Source organism: Lygodium microphyllum, chromosome 26, assembly GCF_053477565.2.
Source record: "Lygodium microphyllum isolate KBCC chromosome 26, Lygodium_microphyllum_v1.1.10, whole genome shotgun sequence".
Taxonomy (NCBI): domain Eukaryota; kingdom Viridiplantae; phylum Streptophyta; class Polypodiopsida; order Schizaeales; family Lygodiaceae; genus Lygodium; species Lygodium microphyllum.
This window is the reverse complement of record NC_141160.1, coordinates 105058718-105077635: the sequence shown is the minus strand read 5'-3', so window position 1 is coordinate 105077635 and position 18918 is coordinate 105058718. Positions and strand designations below refer to the sequence as shown.

The following is an 18918-nucleotide window of genomic DNA, read 5'->3' as shown; positions in this document are numbered from 1 at the left end:
GTGTGTGTGTGTGTGTGTGTGTGTGTGCCCACATGGGGGCACCTCAATTTCTTGATAGAACAAAAAAATATGTCACAATCATGAGTCATAATAAATGCACCTTAGCATACATACATGTAAATGTAAAGCTTAAGATTTAGTATACATGCATGGCACATGATTTTGGTTTCAAAAATCATCATCAATATTATCTAACCCTTTATTTTAATAGAGTTGGAAGTAAAATTCTAAGTAAAGAATAAAGTAAAATTTACTTGAATATCATAAAGTAGTGCAACATTTCGCAACATTGAAAGTAGGAGAGAATGCTTTAGGGGAACCAACCTACCTCTTCAAGTTTGCCATCATCAATGCAAGCATTTGGGCATCATTTACAAGGTAAAGCAAAACATTGGTATGGAACCTTTTGGTATCATTGTTCATAAGTAGCTATGTTCATATCTTAGTTACTTGATCTGATCTTTCCTTGCACCTCTAAAGATATCCTTCAAGATGTTGAATTTCCTTCTCAATCTAGTTGCATGTAGAGAAAATAATTTAAAAACAAGAAAACACTTTTAAAAAGATAAGATTTAGCTAGCTAAAAAGACATGCATTATGTACATTAATATTGCTATTTGTGTTAGCCATTTAAACTAGTCCAATGGAACTAATGCACATAGACAATTTCTTTTTGTGATTGAGGAGAGGGCAATTTGATGAGTACAATTCAAAACTTAATGAAAACATCATAAACCACTTGATGTAATAGCTAAATAGCTAATTCAAAACAAAAACATTATCTTTTAAGAGAAATTAATATGTACAAAGTTAATCTAGTAAGCCCTTAGGATTAAAATTGGTCCACATTGCTTACCCTATACAGTAATAAGGAAAGATTTTTTAGGTTATTTAAAATACATTGACCACATTATTATTGAGATTACAATGTATAAATAGTTAACCATTTGATATGTGTGTTAAAAATATTTATTAATATTTACATCGATCACATTATTATTGAGATTACAATGTATCAAATGCTAACAATTTAATACATATGCTGAAAATATTTATAAGATAAATTAATATGTGCAAAGCAATCTAGCAAGTTCTTCGGATTAAAATTGGCTCACATTTCTTATTCTATAAAGCAATAAGGAAGCATTATTCAAGTCATTCAAATTACATTGACCGTTATTATTTGAGATTACAATGTATAAATAGAACATTTTAATACATCTCTTGATGAGATTTATGTTACGAAGATCAAAAGAAAAAGAGCACAATTGAGATTGACTCACTTTGAGACGCACATGAAGAAATATAAAGTTTTAAACATTCTGGTATACTAGACTAATGGCAATCTAACTTGGCTTACTGCACATGTAGTTTGACTAACTCACTTCACCCACATATATATTAAAAGGTACTTTGTGTATACTTGCCTACTAGACTGAACTAGTAAGTCCACATAGGCCATCTCATAAGCATATGATTTACAAGGTAACACCTCTTCGAATTTGTAAATTGGGACCCCTATTGATATCAATTGTCAATAATGGCTTATCCTCATTTAGGGGCTTTACAACATTGGGTACTTGGAGCATAGGTAGGCAGTTGAGAGGTGGGGATTTGAGTGTTCTCCAACATAATCAAACCCATAATACATAAGCTAATAAAAAATAATTTGAAGAAGATGTGTGCTTTGGAATGATTAGAAACAAGGTTGAATTTTTGTTAACCAAAATTTATCATTAATGATCATAAAATAAGAATGAATGAGAAAGAATTGTGGTTAATTATTTACCATTCATAGATTGTCATTGACCTCATCCAAGTACAAAGCCCTACACATAGTCAAGCTATATGACAACAAACCCTCCCACCTAGAAACATAGAGCTACCCCAACCTATGCACTCTCCACCTCACAATAATATGATAATCATACTTATTGCATTGGACGGTCATTATGCTTATGCAAAATAACTTGGTTTAAACCTTGATAACTATGTTATGCTTAATGAGCTAATCAATAGTGAGTGGCTTGCCCACACAATAAATATCTGAGATCTGGAATTGTAGGTGTTGGAACCTTGAGTAATATTTTACTTTTCCAAATCTTGCCTCAAAGATCTTTTCCACACATTTAAGACTTAGTGACAATCACTTTGATATATAGGTGAAACATTCTTCCAAGGATAATTATAGTTGGAAAAAACTATCAAGTTTTCATTAACTCTAAAAAAGGCATATAGGTAGCTAATGCCTTGTCCCAATTTGGTCCACCCTAGAAAATTACTTTCATAAAGCAGGAAAGTTATTCCAAATATTCAATTGTGCTATCCACGAATGTTTGCAAAGTCACTTCTAAGTGAAATCCTTAAATGTAACATTGAGTTTGAGGAATGCATGCAAGAAATGGTTACAATCCTCAACTAATGCTTCATGAGCATCAATCATACTACAATAACCATTTTGTATTTGAAGAAGATATAGATAAATATGCAATGCATGATTGCTGCTCATGACTGCATGTGAATGAAGTATGAATATACCAAATTATGATGCCTTGAGTTTTGTGCATAGTTAATTTTTTGATGTTATGCCTTGTTCTTAGTTTAGATAATAGTCGAGTAATGGTATTTCTTTGATGGAATTAGCAAGAATAATTAATCAAGTATCACCTTTGGCACTCTACATAAGCACATTACTTTGGTAAATAATTTAATTATGCTTCTCATTTTTTTGTTCCAAAAGTTAGTTAGGCTAACTTGTTTCATTTGCTCTTTTATATGATGCACTTTTTCAATTCACATTTTTTGGTTCCGAGCTAATTAGGCTAGCTTGCATCAGTCACTCTTTTATACGATGCACTCTTTCAATTCATATTAGTGTAGTAACATTTTCTTACATAAAGGTTGATGCATAACTTAGATATATAGAAGTTCACATTTGTGGTCAGATGCAAGGTTAAGATTTACCCTTATGTTACTTTTGTTCTTTCTTAATCCTTAAGATATTTTGGGACACAACAGAAAGGCTACTATTTTAGTAAATTGGGCAAATATATATTTGTAAATGAGACAAATTATTTCTGTTAATAGCCAAGATCTATCAATAAACATGGTTTCAAACTTGCTCTTTGAAGTCCCATTCTAATCTTTGTAGGGACCTAAGTCAATATGCCTAGTGTCTCCATCCCTATATCAAACAAGTACCTAAGTTCAGCTATGGATTTGACATCACATGTAGAGACAATCATTTTTCTTGAAATTTCTTATAAGATCCTTGCAAAGACAACCAATCTCAAATTGTTTCATTGGTGTTGGTCATTATCCACTCTACTCACATTTTGTTCAACAATGTAATCCTACATTACATCTTGATCTTCTTTAAGTCCAACTTGGGATTTTGATGTCACTATACTTCCCACGTTTAAGAAGGCATATCACTGAGTATCCTAGAGGGCACTATGCTGAGGATGGTTTTCTAGAGTATTGATTAGAGAGTTACAACTCTCATCATAAGTACATAGTTAGGGCCTTTGTCAATGGGGTTAGAATAGAGAGGTTTAGCATTCAAAGATCAATGAGGCAAGGTATCCTTTTCCTCTTTTTCTTTTATTTGTAGTAGATGTTATGTGACCTTCTTAATAGATAGATTTATAGGTATTATAGTGATCAAGATACCCATCCTAGAGTTTGATAGTTCCTTGATGTGGAGTATGCAATTGATACAATTTTTTATGTAGATGGGGATGAAAGTCACTTCAAGGCCTTTACTACAACCATGGCTATTTTATGTAGAGATTTAGGTGCTCTCATTTGTGGCATAAGTCTTATGGACTTTGTGTGTACGACACTAAAGAACATGTTGGAGACTCCATGAGGGCTTTAGTTGGGTCAAAATTACATTGGATGTCATGTGGGGATAAAATTACCTCAATGGAGAAAGTGTCACCTCCTCTCAATCATTAGGGAAAATATCCTTTATTGGAGCACAACAAGAGTTTCTTTAGTTGGGAGAGAAGTGGGTTGCTGTCCAGGTTCTTCTTGTGACTATGCTTTTAACTTGTCACTTGGTACATCACTTCTAGTTGAAAGTGATACATTCTCCATGTTAAACATCTCCTCAAGAATTTTATTTGGCCAAGAGGACATGGTAGCCCAACTCAAGCAAAGATGGCTTGGGATGTAAAGGTGATTAAGGGATATTGAGATAGACAATGAAAGTAGAGCCTTATTGCTAAAGCTCATTGTTAGGGATCTTCTTCCATGTGAGGAGCCTTGGAAGTAGAAACTACTCTAGAGGTTCGAATCTATCAACCCCACACTTGGAGAACCATGGCATTGTAGCATTCATTGGAACTTTCAAGAGATCGATACTAGAGATTCAAGGAGTTTTGAGATTACATTTGTATAGCTACCGTTATCAAGACACGGAGATCTATATCATCTACCTTTCATCATCATCAAGAATAACAATTGAAAAAAACATGAGCCATCCTCTTCTCTTCAGCCATTCTTTGATGTTACAATTGACTCACGCCCTTGGATAGAGGACCTATCTTTATTATGGAAGATTCTCCATAAATGTTTCCTTTTTAGTTGGAGAGTGCATTTTTTTGAAGGATCTATTGCAAGAGATTGAAAATAAGAGGCTACAATGCCTTAGGCTAGCTAGATTGGTAGGCACAATGATATAGGGAGTTCTTTCCAAGAGGAGGATAGATAAATACACTTCTCAAAACTAGACAAGTCTCTAAGGGCGATTGTAATGAGCAGAGACAATGCCTTTACTATCATTGTGGGCAATGATAGTCAGCCCTCCAAAGAGTACTTGGATCAATTAGAGTTTCACAAGTTGCTCTCAGTAATCTATCCTTGTAACCCTTGGAAATGAGGTGGATCAATCCCTTGGATAGCCTCTTTGGCATGTCTCCTAATGCCACGTTCTATTGAAAATATAATGTATCCTAATAAATAGCTTAATGAAAAGTGTATGTCCAATCCATCATCCCTTGATTAGATTCTTGTGAGCTTCTCCTTTATGAAAATATCCATCAAATGCCTACTCATCTTTTCATTTACTACTCTCTTGGTACTTAGCCAAACCATCTCTCTGGTATTTATGGGACCATGAGGCAAACCCCATGAATTGGTAAGTAGACACAACAATGTATGTCAACCCTAAGTAGTATGCTCATGTGTTAGAACCTTTTAGCATCCTCCAATGACTATGGCTTTAAAATTGTAAGCCTTGGTTGGAAAAGATAGAACTCTTTCAAGAATACGGGCTTGCCTTGCCTTTATATAAAAGGGCTGAACTAATGAATATATGAGTACTTCATGAAATTATCCCAAATGCTTCTTTAAAAACATTCTTCCTTGGCAAGGGTGGTAATAACATGATTACTCAATAATAGCAATTAACAAGACTCAAAATACACAGAAATGCAAATATTACTACTTAATCTTGGACAATGAACACTAGGTTGGCTGCTTTCAAATTCCATTCCCTACAAAAGTGACCCATAAGTCTTTAAATTGATTTGTCCCTTGGTTTGTTGGAAAATTCACTTTCAATTGCTCCTTAGATGACAAATTCTATGCTAAACTTAATGTTGGATGGTTGGCCTTTTGAAATCCTCTAAGATTCCTAAATTTCGACTACTGAGTTTCAAATGCTAGGCCTAAATTTCGAGCTTTCTTGAGGTAGTTGTTAGACCCCAATTTTTGTGGGTTTACACCAATGAATCTTTGAATTCTTCACCTCCATGATTGAAATGAATGAGATAACTTGAGAGATGGTTGGAGAATGAGAGAGAATATTGAAGAGAGAAAATTAAAAATTCTACACCAAGGAATGATTGAAATCTGATACAACCCTAACAAATCAGCCCTTGGTATTGTCACATATAGTCAAAAAGATTGTTGTTTGGTTGCAAGAACCCTTGCTCAACTCTCACCTCTTCAGATGATGTTACTTGTTTCCATTGCTACTCATCTGGTGACAACTTCCAACAACCTCTTCCTCATTTGATAAACCTTGAGAATGACTCCCTCCTCCTCTCCCAACCTTCAACTAGCCTCCTCTCACTTGTATAAACAAGTTTTATCAAGTGGCAACCTTTTTCTTGCATTTCTAGCAATTTTCAATAAAATAAAATAAATTTCCAATACATTAGTCCTAAATATTAATCTCAAGAAAAACTTTAAACTAATAATTAAATTGGATATGCCAGTTTGTCACCCAAGTATTCTTGAGCATTTATTATCTCTCAAACTAGCATTAATTAATTAAATAATATCTAGCTTTTAATGTCACCAGTGACATTAATGGCCAATAAAATAATCTAGGCCAAAATCTATGTATTGACCTAGTACTTGTCAAGTATAACTTATTACAACTTTTAGATTTGGCACCAATTGATCTTACTGTCCTTGGCTTGACATCACATGTGTATCTCAAATTTATACATTTGATTAACACTTAATCAAATGCTAAGCAAAGCATCAAAATTTCATATCCAAATTGCAAATTTGAACAATGCAACCATGAAGCCAACCTTTCTCTTTAATGAGTGTGATAATAACCAATGCATTCATTAATTGCAGTAAAAAACAACACTATTTGAAAAATGGAGAAGCGAACATTATAACGTAATCTTGAAAAAATACACCATATTGACCCTAAAACTGTCACCTCTTGCTATATTTCTTTATTTTCCATTGAAATTGGATAATGTCAATTGAGATTACTCCAATTCCATTTACTTTTCAATACTTATTTTATAAATAATGGCCATAAATTCTTCATATCAATTTTCCCCCTGGATAACACTTTAATTTTGAACTTTAATTTTCTCCTTGGATAACACTTTTTGTCCCAAACTTAATATTGGATGGCTAGCATCTTGGGATCCTCCCAAATTCTCCAATTTTGACTATTGAATTTCAAGTACTAGGCTTTGAATACTAAGTATACTTTCCAAGGTAGCTATCAAACCCAAATTTGTGCGTATAAGATAAACATTATCATATTGTATATTTGAATTAATGGCTTAGATTGGCTAAACTAGCTTGAGAAATAGCTAGGAAATGAGATAAAATCCTTAAAAGAGAAAATTAGGACTTCCTTTATAAGAAATGACCGAAATCTACTGGAACCCTTACAAATCAACCCCCAGAGCTCTCACCTGCAATCAAAAGGTTGTTAGTCGTTGCAACAACTTCTCTTCTATTGCCTCTTATTGCTTTGGGCTCTTTGCCTACTCTCATATATACTTTCACTATTACTCTTGATGACTAAAAAAGCTCTTGATTAGCTTTGGAGACATCTCTAATAATATATTCTTGAGCTAGTAAACCTCATGAACGACTCTTCTTTTCTCTCAATCTCAAACCAACCTCTTATTAGTTGTATGGACAAGTTTTATCAAGTATTTTCAAAATATTAATTTAAAAAATATCAAAAATCACTTAAAAATAATTTTATTAACCAACAATTAAATTAGCTTGACCAGTTTATCAACATAGCATTCATGTGCATTTATTATTCCATGATCAAACACTAATTAATTAATTAGTTAAATATGTAGTTTCTAAAGTCACTACCACTAACATTAAACACTAATAAAATAATGTAGATCAAAATCTACATAAGTACCACCTAGTACTTGTTAAATAAAACTTATTACAACTTACGCCTATAGTATAAATTGATATCTTGGGTTAACTAGCATACGCCTATAGTATAAATTGATATCTTGGGTTAACTAGCATATCACATGTACACCTCACATTCACAAATTTGTTTAGTACTTAATTAATAGGCAAGAATACTCTTGAATAACTAACGAGTCTTTTTTTGTCATGCCAATGCCTAAAGTCTTGTCTATGAGCTTTAATAAGGTTGGCCTCTACAAACAATTCTATACTTTCTTCATCTATCAACCTCCCTTCACAATCATTTAGACCACAACGCTAACATATGGCATAAGAAAGACAACACAAACTTTGAAGTTTGTTGACAACCAATCAAGCTTCTTTCATACAAAACTTTCTTTAAAAACAATGCTAAGAAAAGTATCAAACTTTCATGTCCCTGTGATAGAAAGAATATAAATAAAGTTAATTTATCATCCTTGGTAATCTTGCATTGTTAAATTAAATATTTATTACAACTTAGAAGTTTTTATTGCAAAGGCTTGCAAAGTATGTCAAGGCCTTAATCATCACAAACCTTGTTTACAAACTTCAAGTCCTACACATTTTGACATTATTTACAAAGCTTATCATTTCGAATCTTGTTTACCAAACTCACATCCATCTACTTAGAACTTTATACTAATAAAATAATCCTTATTCAACTCATGTGCAAAATTATTCATGTGACATATTAGCCATCTCAATATACAAGCATACAATTAGATTCCTGGAAAGAAGACTAAACCCATTAAACAAACACATTAGAATCATTTACTCTCTTTTCAACTTTATGTATATATCAATATGTTACATACTTTTAATCAACCTTTTAAACTAATTTACAAAACCTTTGACAAACTTTATAGGTATATTGATAGGCTTTACTCTCTCTCTCTCTCTCTCAACTACCTTTCTTCTTTTTTCTCTTAAGTCAAGTGTTATTCTTATGATTACCACAACTTTGGCTCTTGTTTTCATAGACTAAGTCTTTTCCTCATTGCTTTATGGATACTAATGAAGAGGCTCAACTGATCTAATTGACTCTAATAGAAATGGACCTTCTCTTTTATTTATAAGCATGCCTAAGACTTTTCTAAAACCTCTTCCCGAATGAGCCAATAAAATTTGCTTGATTAGAATGCAAGTGGATACTAGCCAAATGTTGTTTTACTTTAAAGCAAACATTTACTATTATTAAGCTTGCCTTGGTGCTATCAATTTGATGGGTGAAATTTGTCTTGATTTGAGAAGAAAATAGTTTAGGAATGATTGATTGTGATTCACCAGCTTAGCTAAGCAACCAACCATTTGATGTATTGCAACATAGACCATGACACAAAGAGGGCATGGTTGTTTCACAAGATACCAAAGAAGCCAAGGGATAAAAAGATAACGATCCACCAAAAAACTAGACTGATACTTTTCATTGTAGGCTCAATTATGTGTAATAAATTGCCATTGTGTCATGTTGGTAGCAATTTATCTCAAGTTGCATTTCGAGTATATCCTATTTTGAATACTTAAAAAAGACATGCAAAGTTGATATATACATATGTATATACAATCATAAAAATATAAATGTATACATACTAGTAAGCAAGCATAATGTAACATGTGGTTGCATGAAAAAATATTGCATTAACTAGCATTGTGCAAATTGATTAAACATTGTAGCTGAGTGTAATCTAAAATTTCGAAAAGTCACCCATGAAAGGTCTACTCCAATAGTTAGTAACAAGGCTGAGAAAAAGAGATTGTTATAGGAATGTTCATATAACAAATACAGATACTACTTGCATATATAAACACAGTGAAGAAATAACAACCTAGATATACAAGCAAAGCTTGAACCTTGGAAGGCTAATCAGAGTAGCTAAAAACCCTCAATAAGGTCATAGCATTAAAGGAACACATTTCGAAAGAAAGAAGCATTTTTACAAGTAAAATGTAAAGTTTTTGTGATAAAATAACAATGAAGTCCAACTTAAGGAATCTTGTGCGATGCTATGGGACCTTAATTAAGTCCTTTTTTCCTTGGGTGCTCCTACCATCACTCTTTGTTGCTCTATCATGCACGGACAACTGCTTCTAAATTTGCCAAAGTTGATTTTAAATGAGGCTAACTTTTTTAGTATTTTGTATAGCTACTAAGTTGTCACTATAGTATCTATTATTGTCTTAAGAATTGATTATGCAACTCTAATCTCATTTATGAGTTATGCATGCCATATGATTCATTTTGGATTTTAACATTTCATCATTTCGTTTTGGAATGGCAATCATGATGTTGCAGCTTGAACTATTCCACATTGCACATGGGCTATATAACATGTTGATTTCAATTTTCTTTGTGAAATGTATGAATCGTGATGTCTAAGGTTTCCATTGTAGTAGAGCTTGTATAAAGAATAAACTCACATAAGGTAATAATGGATGCATAATATGTTTTCTCAAGGACTCTCATATATCATCACTCAAGCTCAATTTGTCTTTTCTTTTCAAGGAGAAAATTCCATAGAGGTTTAAAAAACCTTTCCTAGTTTAAAGCTATACAAAATGCTTTTATAAAAGCACATGCATTTTCTGTTTTGGCAGCCCCCTTGAAAGAAACTTATGAGACACGTTTCTAATGTTTTGTTTTTAACATTTCTGGGGTTTGTGGCTGCTATGCTCAGCCTCTTTTGCGATTTGAGAATATCGATTCTAGGTGAGAACCCGGACCAAAAGAACTCGAGGCAAATGAATATGAGCTCGGACTATATGGTGAAGGGACTGCAGTCCTCCCAATAGATGCTTCTCAAATAGAGCTCCCCATACAATATCCCCAACTTAATGGCTATAAGCGTGAAGAATTCCTGGACAAGTATCCAACGAATAGTCTCCCAAGGGCCAAATATGTGCATTACAGAGGAGGAGGAGTCATGCTAGGGATGACTTAAGGACTTGTGCGAGTCCATGGAAAATCTTCAGAGGGGCGATGAGACAGATGAGCCCTGCTGGCAGGGAAGGCGGCCTCTCCCCTATGCCCACAATCTCCTGAAATGGAGAAAAATGAAATGAGTGCAAGAAAGTGAAGAGTTAGCCCATCCCCAACATGGTACGTTGCTCAAGGTAGGCCACGTGGGACAGCCAACAAGCCAGCCGTAATAAAAGGAGTGAACGGAAGTAACCCAATGGGCGTCCTAACAACCTGCCAGGCTTCCCACAAACAAGCGAAACCAGGATCAACTATCATATGTAGTGGATTCCTTTGCTTTCTGGTTAAAACTGAATGTGCACTAAATAATGGTGGAATTTGACATTCCACATAGAACAAGTTCCAAGAAGATAGTTTGCCTTCACAACTCAGCAGTAAATAATTTTAAACTAGTAAAGGTTAACTTCTTTTAGGACTAGCAATTACTTGCTTACAGAAGGAACTTAGTTGTCTGTACCACGATATTTGCTACAAAGAATCCATACTCACATAGTTAGCTATTTGACTTTTGTGAACTGAGTTTCACTGCTCTTGCAATAAGGTTCTTGTATTCAGGACTCCTTGACCAATTGTCAATCTCACGAGCCCTTAAGACTGGGAGTGGATGGGATAACTGCCGAGTTTGTGCATTCCTGAAAAAACACACGTGTTTTCATTTTCTTCCTGTAAAGGTTGCTGAATTCAAGGATGATCAGATGTAGAAGAGACTATCTGGCCAACATATAAAAGCCATACTCACCCACCCACCTTTTTTTGGTAAAGATATCAAGGTTCAATATACCAAGGACCTAGAACTATAGAAGTGCAGCCAACAAGTATGAGATGCACTCATAAAAAAGAACTAACTGACATCAATCCATCAATCCTTTAGTAACAATATGATCAAAAAGTGATTGGTGAAAAGATCATCAAAATAGCATGGGTATTTGTCCACGATAAAATACTCAAACATCACCAAGTTATGGAGTTTCCAAATGGTCCATAAAGCCTAGAAGCAAATGCAAAATGGAAAGCGAGAACAAGGTTTCAAAATAGCTGAACGGAAATGCACCAAAGGCCAAAAGAGTGACAAATCTAAAATGTGGGAAGCAAATTCTTAGAGAATCAAGTATTCTTTGGATAAGGTCTAGAGAATGAGGACTACCAGAAAACATAGTTGCATTCATGCTACATATAGACACTAGTTCGTACGGTACTATATGGTACGTATTCATACCAATTCACACAAAAAAACAGGCTATTTTTGGCCTATGAAGACTAGACCATACAATATCTTCCAACTCCCAAGCCTTATGTTTATTATCATAATTTCAAGCCTCTCTCTCTCTCTCTCTCACACACACACACACACACACACACACTCTCTCTCTCTCTCTCTCTCTCTCTCTCTCTCACACACACACACACACACACACACACACACACTCTCTCTCTCTCTCTCTCTCTCTCTCTCTCTCTCACACACACACACACACACACACACACACTCTCTCTCTCTCTCTCTCTCTCTCTCTCTCTCTCTCTCTCTCTCCTTCCAAGATGAATATGCAATTCCAAGCGCATCCCTTCCTCTCCCCCTTTGTAATCCAAAATAACCAAGTTTTCTTTTTCATACTAATATCGTACCGTACCTTATAAAATCCTAAGGTACCAATTAGTACCGTATTTGATTGTAATGTACCATATCGTACCTTTCTACTTGACAACCCTACTAGAAAATATGCAGAGGGGACTCTTGAGAAGCTTCACATCTATGGAGTGATCTTATGAGCAATAAGCCCAAAAGAAGAGGTCATACATCATTGGAGAAAAATATGCTTTTTAAGTGGCAATTTGCTGTTCCACATTTTGATAGGCTTTGTGGACTTTCTTAAAGCATTTGGTACAAGCACATGAGATAGATTACTAAAAATATTGGAGACCCTCGGAATTCCATCAAACATGTCTTTTTCTATTTTTTCCTTTTTTTTTTTTGGGGGGGGGGGGGGGGGGGGGGTTTGGTGCGCGCAGCGATGGCACATGTCGATACACTATGAGAGGGTGATGGGTCAAGTACAATGCTTAGGAGGAGCACCATCCACACAAAGTAGGACTCTCCTCTATGACCTACACTCTTTGGAATCTACATAAACGAGACAAATGACCACAAGTGACATGAAGCAAAGTGGTCTGTAGCACCATCCACACAGAGCAAGGGTGTCCTCTCTGCCCTACACTATTTGGATGGAAGGAGGAATAGGAAGAGAGAGAGAGAGAGAGAGAGAGAGATGGCGACGTGGAGAAGCGAATGGGAGAAGGCATCTGCTCAGGCGCTTAGACTGTTCGCGTTGCCTCTGTGACAACCTGCATGCCTCCGTTTTTTCCCATCCTCATCCAGCGTGCAAGGCGGCGGCAGGCCCTGGACGAGCATGAGCAAGAGGAAGTGGGCGGTGGCAGTCTCTGGTCAACCGTGTCTGAATTGGAGGAGGCTCACGCGCTGTTTTCCTTTTTTTTCCTTTTTGCCCCTTTCAGATTAGCACAGGGTCATGCCTGACCTGCCTGCACATCCTGTCCTTTCCCTTGCGGTTTCAGTGTTGACTGTCGATCTGCACCTTGACCTGACGCCTGTTCCTCCTACCTTTCTGCAGTGCCCGACTGAAAGACAGAAACAGACTGTCCATTGTTTCTGCACTTACGCAGACAGTTTCCATGCAGTGTCTGAAGGAAGCAATCCCAGCTCAGTTCTGACTTCACCAGTTAGGGTATAGAAAGGCATTTGTGATCAGCATCTGGTTCTGCTATGGCGAATCTGTGGGAGTCTAATGGCATTGATATGGCCTTTCTTGATCAGCATATTGGGCAAGGGAATGACAAGGATTTGGCAGACTCGGATGGTGATTTATCGTCTAAAGAACTGGGGCCATTGCTGGACGGTGATGAGATGGGCAAATGTCGTAGGATGTTGGTTGAAGAACTGGTCTTAGGCCCCCCAAATTTGCCTCAGCCAGAGATTCACCTTTCATGCTCATAGCCTGATGGGTCTCTTCAGTTCATGCTAGCCACTGTTAATCATCTTATGTTGGATTATGCCCATGTTAATGAGGGTAAAGCTAACTCTTTTCCGGATGGGGATCAAGTAGTTGCAGTCATGGGAATTGACTTGGTCTTACAGCAGATTGCTGCTTTCCATGAAAGGGCAGCCATCTTTTACTTTATTGGAAGGACTCCTTTGATCACTAGAATTTGTGCTTGGCTGCAATCCATGCTTGTCAGTTTTGAACAGTGCCCAGATGACGCTTCGGGGTGTATGCAGGTCCCCTCTGGTTGAAGAGATTTATGATGGACCGAAGGGGTTCTTTGAGGTTCTTTTTTGTTCCGTGGAAGTACGAGGTCTTATTATGCAACACATTCTTTTGTTTATGGATGGGTAGCTAGTTAATGTGGTCTCTTGAAGGCCCATGGTCGAGTTTCAAGAGATGCCATGACATGCATGCCCAATTTGGGTGGAGGTGGTTGATTTCCTTGCACATCTCTGGAGACTCCTCCCTCTCTCGTTTTGAGAACCCTTGGGGAGGTTTTGGTGGAACCTCGGGTGGCTTCCCGCAATAGGAATAGGTCATGTATGCTTTGGGATACAAGGAAACCTTGGCTGACAAAAGTTCATTTTGAGGTTCCAAGGTTGCAAATGTTGGTGTATGAGTTGAAATGGGGTACTTTTGCTAGACACTGTATTAGATGTGGCCAATTGGGCCATTTCATTTCAAAATGCGACAAAAAAAATACTAAGGTAGTGCAGCGCTGTATGGATCCTGACATGGAAATGCAAGACCACCATCCTCAGCAAATGCTTCAACAGCCAATAATTGATCTTAAGCAGCTCTCCCAACATGGTCCTAATGATGGCAAGAAGGATGTTTCCCACGTTGGGTGTGGAGCATGCTTCGCTTGTGGTGGATAGAATTTGTCTCCTCAGGAAGATTCTTGGGTCACCATCGCCCTTGCAATTCGACTCCTGCCCATCCACCATCGCCCCCAATCACTTAGACCTTTCAACGCAGAGGTAGGGGGTTTTATATGAAACCTCAATCTTCGCGTGCTTTGGTAGTGGAAGATAAAAGGACTTTTGATTCTGCTTTGTGCTTTGATGTGCATGGGAGGCTTGTGCCTCCTTAGGATGTTTTCCGTTCCTAGCAACTGTAGTTTCCTTTTCGTGCTTCCATGGCATGTTTGTAGAGGGCAGATCTTGTAGATGTCATCCAAAGTGAAATGGAGAGATTCCAAGTAGCTAAGCCTATTGATGTAAAAGGGAAAGGGAAAGTGATGGTTCAATAGTTTTTCTCATTTGTGATTAATCATGAAAATTGCTTTGTGGAATGTGAAAGGTATTTCTTTGGGCCACAAGCAATATCAATTATGGAAAGTTGTGTTAGCTAGAAATTGGGATGTTTTTTGTGCTGTGGAGCACAAACAGTACGCCTTGGCTGGATCTTCTTATGTATACAAGGATTATGTGGTCTTTTTTGGTGGTCGAGCTCCACATAAATCGGGAGTTATGTTGGCCGTCAAATCTTCCCTACAACCATCATTGGTTTCTAAGGACCCTCGCAGCCGATTTGTGATTCTGAAAATTCTTTATGAGGGGGAGGTTTTGTAGCTTGTGGGCATGTATGCTTCTTCTATTACATGGGCCCATCAAGGCTTTGTCATGGGTGATTTTAATGCATGTGTATTTGGGGATTAGTCGACTTCTCCTCATTCGGTTATGGATGGTCTTGAGCGATAGACTTGGGATGCTCTCACAGCGGTGTCCTTGAAATAGGACATGTGGTCTTGGATGTATCCATCATAAGCCGAATATACTTATCGTTCTTTGCAGCATCCAAATACCTGAGCTAGATTGGATAGGTTCTACATTTGCCAGAGTGATTCTTTTCTTCCTGCAATCATTGATATGTGGGTGGAAAGACAACATGTTTTGTTAGATCATTACCCTTTGGTCTTGGAATGAGCCACAGACCTGTTCATGCATTTAAGGCTCTCCTTGCTCGTTTGCCTCTTTGTTTTAATCAATCTTTTATGTAGCAAAACTAGTTTTTGGAAGGTGTTCAGCAACTGATAACTTCTTTTAGCTTGAGGGTCCTATCTAGAGGAATGGAAGCATGGGCTGTTTTTAGGGATAATGCGCGAGCATTATCCCGACAATATGGTATTCAACATGCTTAATCTTTATTGACCCATTCCTTGTCTTTGTGTCTGTCAGGGGATTCTAATGATGACTTGCTCACATGCATTGAATGGTTGAAAGGCAGGGTTTAATCTCTTCAGGAAGAGGAATATGCAAAATACAAATTGCTAGCCAAAGCCGAAGCTTTACACGATAATAATTGTCAATCTCATCAATTCTTTGCTCGTCTGCATCGTAAATATGCTTGGGAAAATATTGTGCGCTTAACGGATGGGCAAGGTGTTATGGTGACTGATCTTACCTCCATCATTTAGATGAGTGTAGACTTTTATAGATCCTTGTTGGGTTAGCAATCATGTCAAGCCGGAATGGGTGAACTTAATGGAGGCTGATATTTCAAAAGATAAAGTGGAAGAAGTGCTGTCCCACTTGCCTCGAAGGAAAAGTCCTAGCTGGGATGGGCTTCCTAATGAGCTCTTTTCGGGCCATGTGAAGCTATTAGCAAGTGTGGAATTCTGGTATGATGCCTTCAAATTGGAAGATTGTTGTCATTAGGTTGTTGCCAAAGGTTCCCTTTTCAACCTCTTTGAAACAATGGAGACCCATTTCTGTTATGGGGTCTTATATATAAAATCTTCTCCAAAATCATTGCCAGCAAATTGCAGAAAGTATTTCTGCACCTAGTTCATCCATGTCAATATGGTTTCATTAAAGGTCAGAATATAATGCACAACATTTAGAATGTTCAACCAGGTATTGACTATGCCAAAGCTTCGAGCCGACAGGTTGTTATGCTTCAGCTGGATATTGAGAAGGCATTTGATCATGTTAATTGGTCATTTTTGCGGCAATTAATATCTATAATGGGATTCGGTCCTAGTATGATTTCTCTGGTTGATACCATTAGTTAGGGTGCTGTGGCTCGTATTGCACTTAATAGAGGGATTACGGAGGAAATTGCCTTATCTCGGTCTCTTCGGCAAGGCTGTCCTCTCAGCCCTTTGCTGTTTGCCTTGGTAACTCACTAGATGCTCTCATTATTGGATAAGTTGGCAGCTCAAGCGAGATAGTTGGCTTATCTCTTCCCTACGGTGCCCAGCTTGTGGGTCAATCTTTGGTAGATGATTCTTTTATGTTCTTCAAGGCTGATCACACTAATGTTAATCAGGCAATGGTGGTGTGGAATCTTTTTGCTTTGGCATCGGGTCTACATATTAATACTCAGAAATCTACCCTTCTCTCTTGTATAGAGAATGATCTGCAAGCCTTGGGTTGGAATGGAATTGTGATCCCAAGGGGCAATATAACCAAACACTTGGGATATCCTATTGGTGTGGAGGTAGCTCCTTGTGCCTTGTTGGATTGGATGGCCTCCGCCTCTCGGATTCATGACAGGTTCATGACACATGTACTGGAAATCTCAAAGCTGTCCTCTACATGCCAGACTAAAAGTTGTTCAATGCATTATGATCAATATCATTTTATTTTTTTTGCCATTGCTTCCTTGGACTAAGAAGTCTCTTTTGGAATTGGTTCAGCCTATCAGATTTGTGTTGTGGAAAAATAAATACAATCGTTTGGGTCACGTATGGATTTCGTGGCAATATGTGACCACTCTTAAAAGGATGGGGGGTGCAGCTTTGTTGGATGTTAATTTGCATATGGCTGCTTTGAAGCTATCCCTTTTGCAGGCTCTATATATACAAAGTCATCCTTGGTCAGATGTTGCTAAATTTTTCATAGAAAAGACAGGCATCTCTCATGGTAGCACGGTTATTCATGCTTCCTGGTGGCATGTGCTTAATTCCACGAGGCCTATTAAGGTCTCCCAATCCTTTCTCCTTTCTCATTTGATTGCATCCTGGCAGAAGTTGCTATGTTCTGTAATTTGGCGCCCTCCTGACATTCGTAAGGAGAAGAACTCATTGCAAGGAGAAGTACTGGCTTCCTCAAGATTGTTGGATTGGCCGCATAAAGATTTGCAGTGAGACAAGTTTAATCGGATGGCTCGGTTGGGGTTGCAAATAGTCCTTGACGGTGTTATTCTTGGAAAGCCCCGTCTTTATTCTTTTAGGTGTATTTGTCAGCACTTTAGGGTGCTTCACGGATATAATGACATTTGGTCCTCTATACAAGACAATCTTAAAAGGTTCTCTCCTTTGCCTGCGTTACAACCATTGTATCCATGGCGTGACTGGATGTTTGTGCTTCCTGATGATTTTGAGAAAATGTCACCTAATTAGATATATCATCAAATGGTGGAAGCCAAGAGATGGGTCACTGGGAAAGTTAATAAATTATGGCATCTTCGAGATAGCAAAAAGAAGTGGCGGAAAAGATTCATCTAGCTTTGGAAGTCTAAGGTTTTGTATTAGGGTAAAGTGTTCATGTGGAGGCTACTTATTGGGGGTCTTTCAACGGGAGATGTGCTCCATGCCCGAAAGATCTCTGTTGGTCGTCGTGTATTCTGCACTACATGTGATGAGACATTGCTTCACCTCTTTGTCTCTTGCCCTGTTGCTTGACAGATTTGGAGTTTTATTTTCGGAGTGTGGTCCTCGGTGACTCAACACCCCATACTAGCTTGTTCGTGGATTATGGGAAATATGTCCTCTATGTCTTCTTTGCATTCAGATTATTCCTGCCTTTTTCATTTCCTTAGATGGACAGCCTTGTGGCATATTTAGCATACTCAGAATGCCTTTATTTTTGATTCAGCATCGGACATCCATAGGCATGTGGCTTGTGTTCGTGGTTTAGTGCTATGGCAAATCTCTTCTATGATGTTGGCCGATCTGGTTCTTCCTAATATTGCTGCTCGTTGGCTGGGCTATTGTTTGCTCTACTCCAACTCTCCTTTTTGTGTGATTAATTAGTGCTACTCATGTAGTAGGTTGTTCTGATAGCATGTTGGCTTCATTTTAGTTGTTTCCATCTTGTTTGGTTGGTCTGAAGGCCTGATGTAAATATCTCCATACATTAATATACTCTTGTTTACGAAAAGAGAGAGAGAGAGAGAGAGAGAGAGAGAGAGAGAGAGAGAGAGAGAGAGACTCTGCAAGAAAAAAAGAAAAGAAATCAACAC

The 18918-nt window shown here is 37.4% G+C and overlaps 1 protein-coding gene across 3 annotated transcripts in view; it reads right to left on the bottom strand.

Moving 5' to 3' along the window:
* Nucleotides 1-304: 304 nt before the first annotated feature.
* The window catches only part of LOC148013632 (Peptidase family M48 family protein), a 116614-nt gene continuing 98000 nt past the window's right edge, over nucleotides 305-18918 (bottom strand). Inside the window, exons 9-10 of one of the 3 annotated variants that reach the window (XM_087667483.1) lie at nucleotides 11159-11301; nucleotides 305-513 (exon numbers count right to left, since the gene is read on the bottom strand). In XM_087667483.1, the coding sequence (XP_087523609.1) occupies nucleotides 11163-11301 (139 nt within the window). In that variant the 3' untranslated portion in view covers nucleotides 305-513; nucleotides 11159-11162. Of the gene's footprint in view, nucleotides 514-10050; nucleotides 10729-10759; nucleotides 10883-11158; nucleotides 11302-18918 lie in introns of those variants that run through there. The other 2 variants (XM_087667482.1, XM_087667484.1) reach the window with 2 other exon arrangements.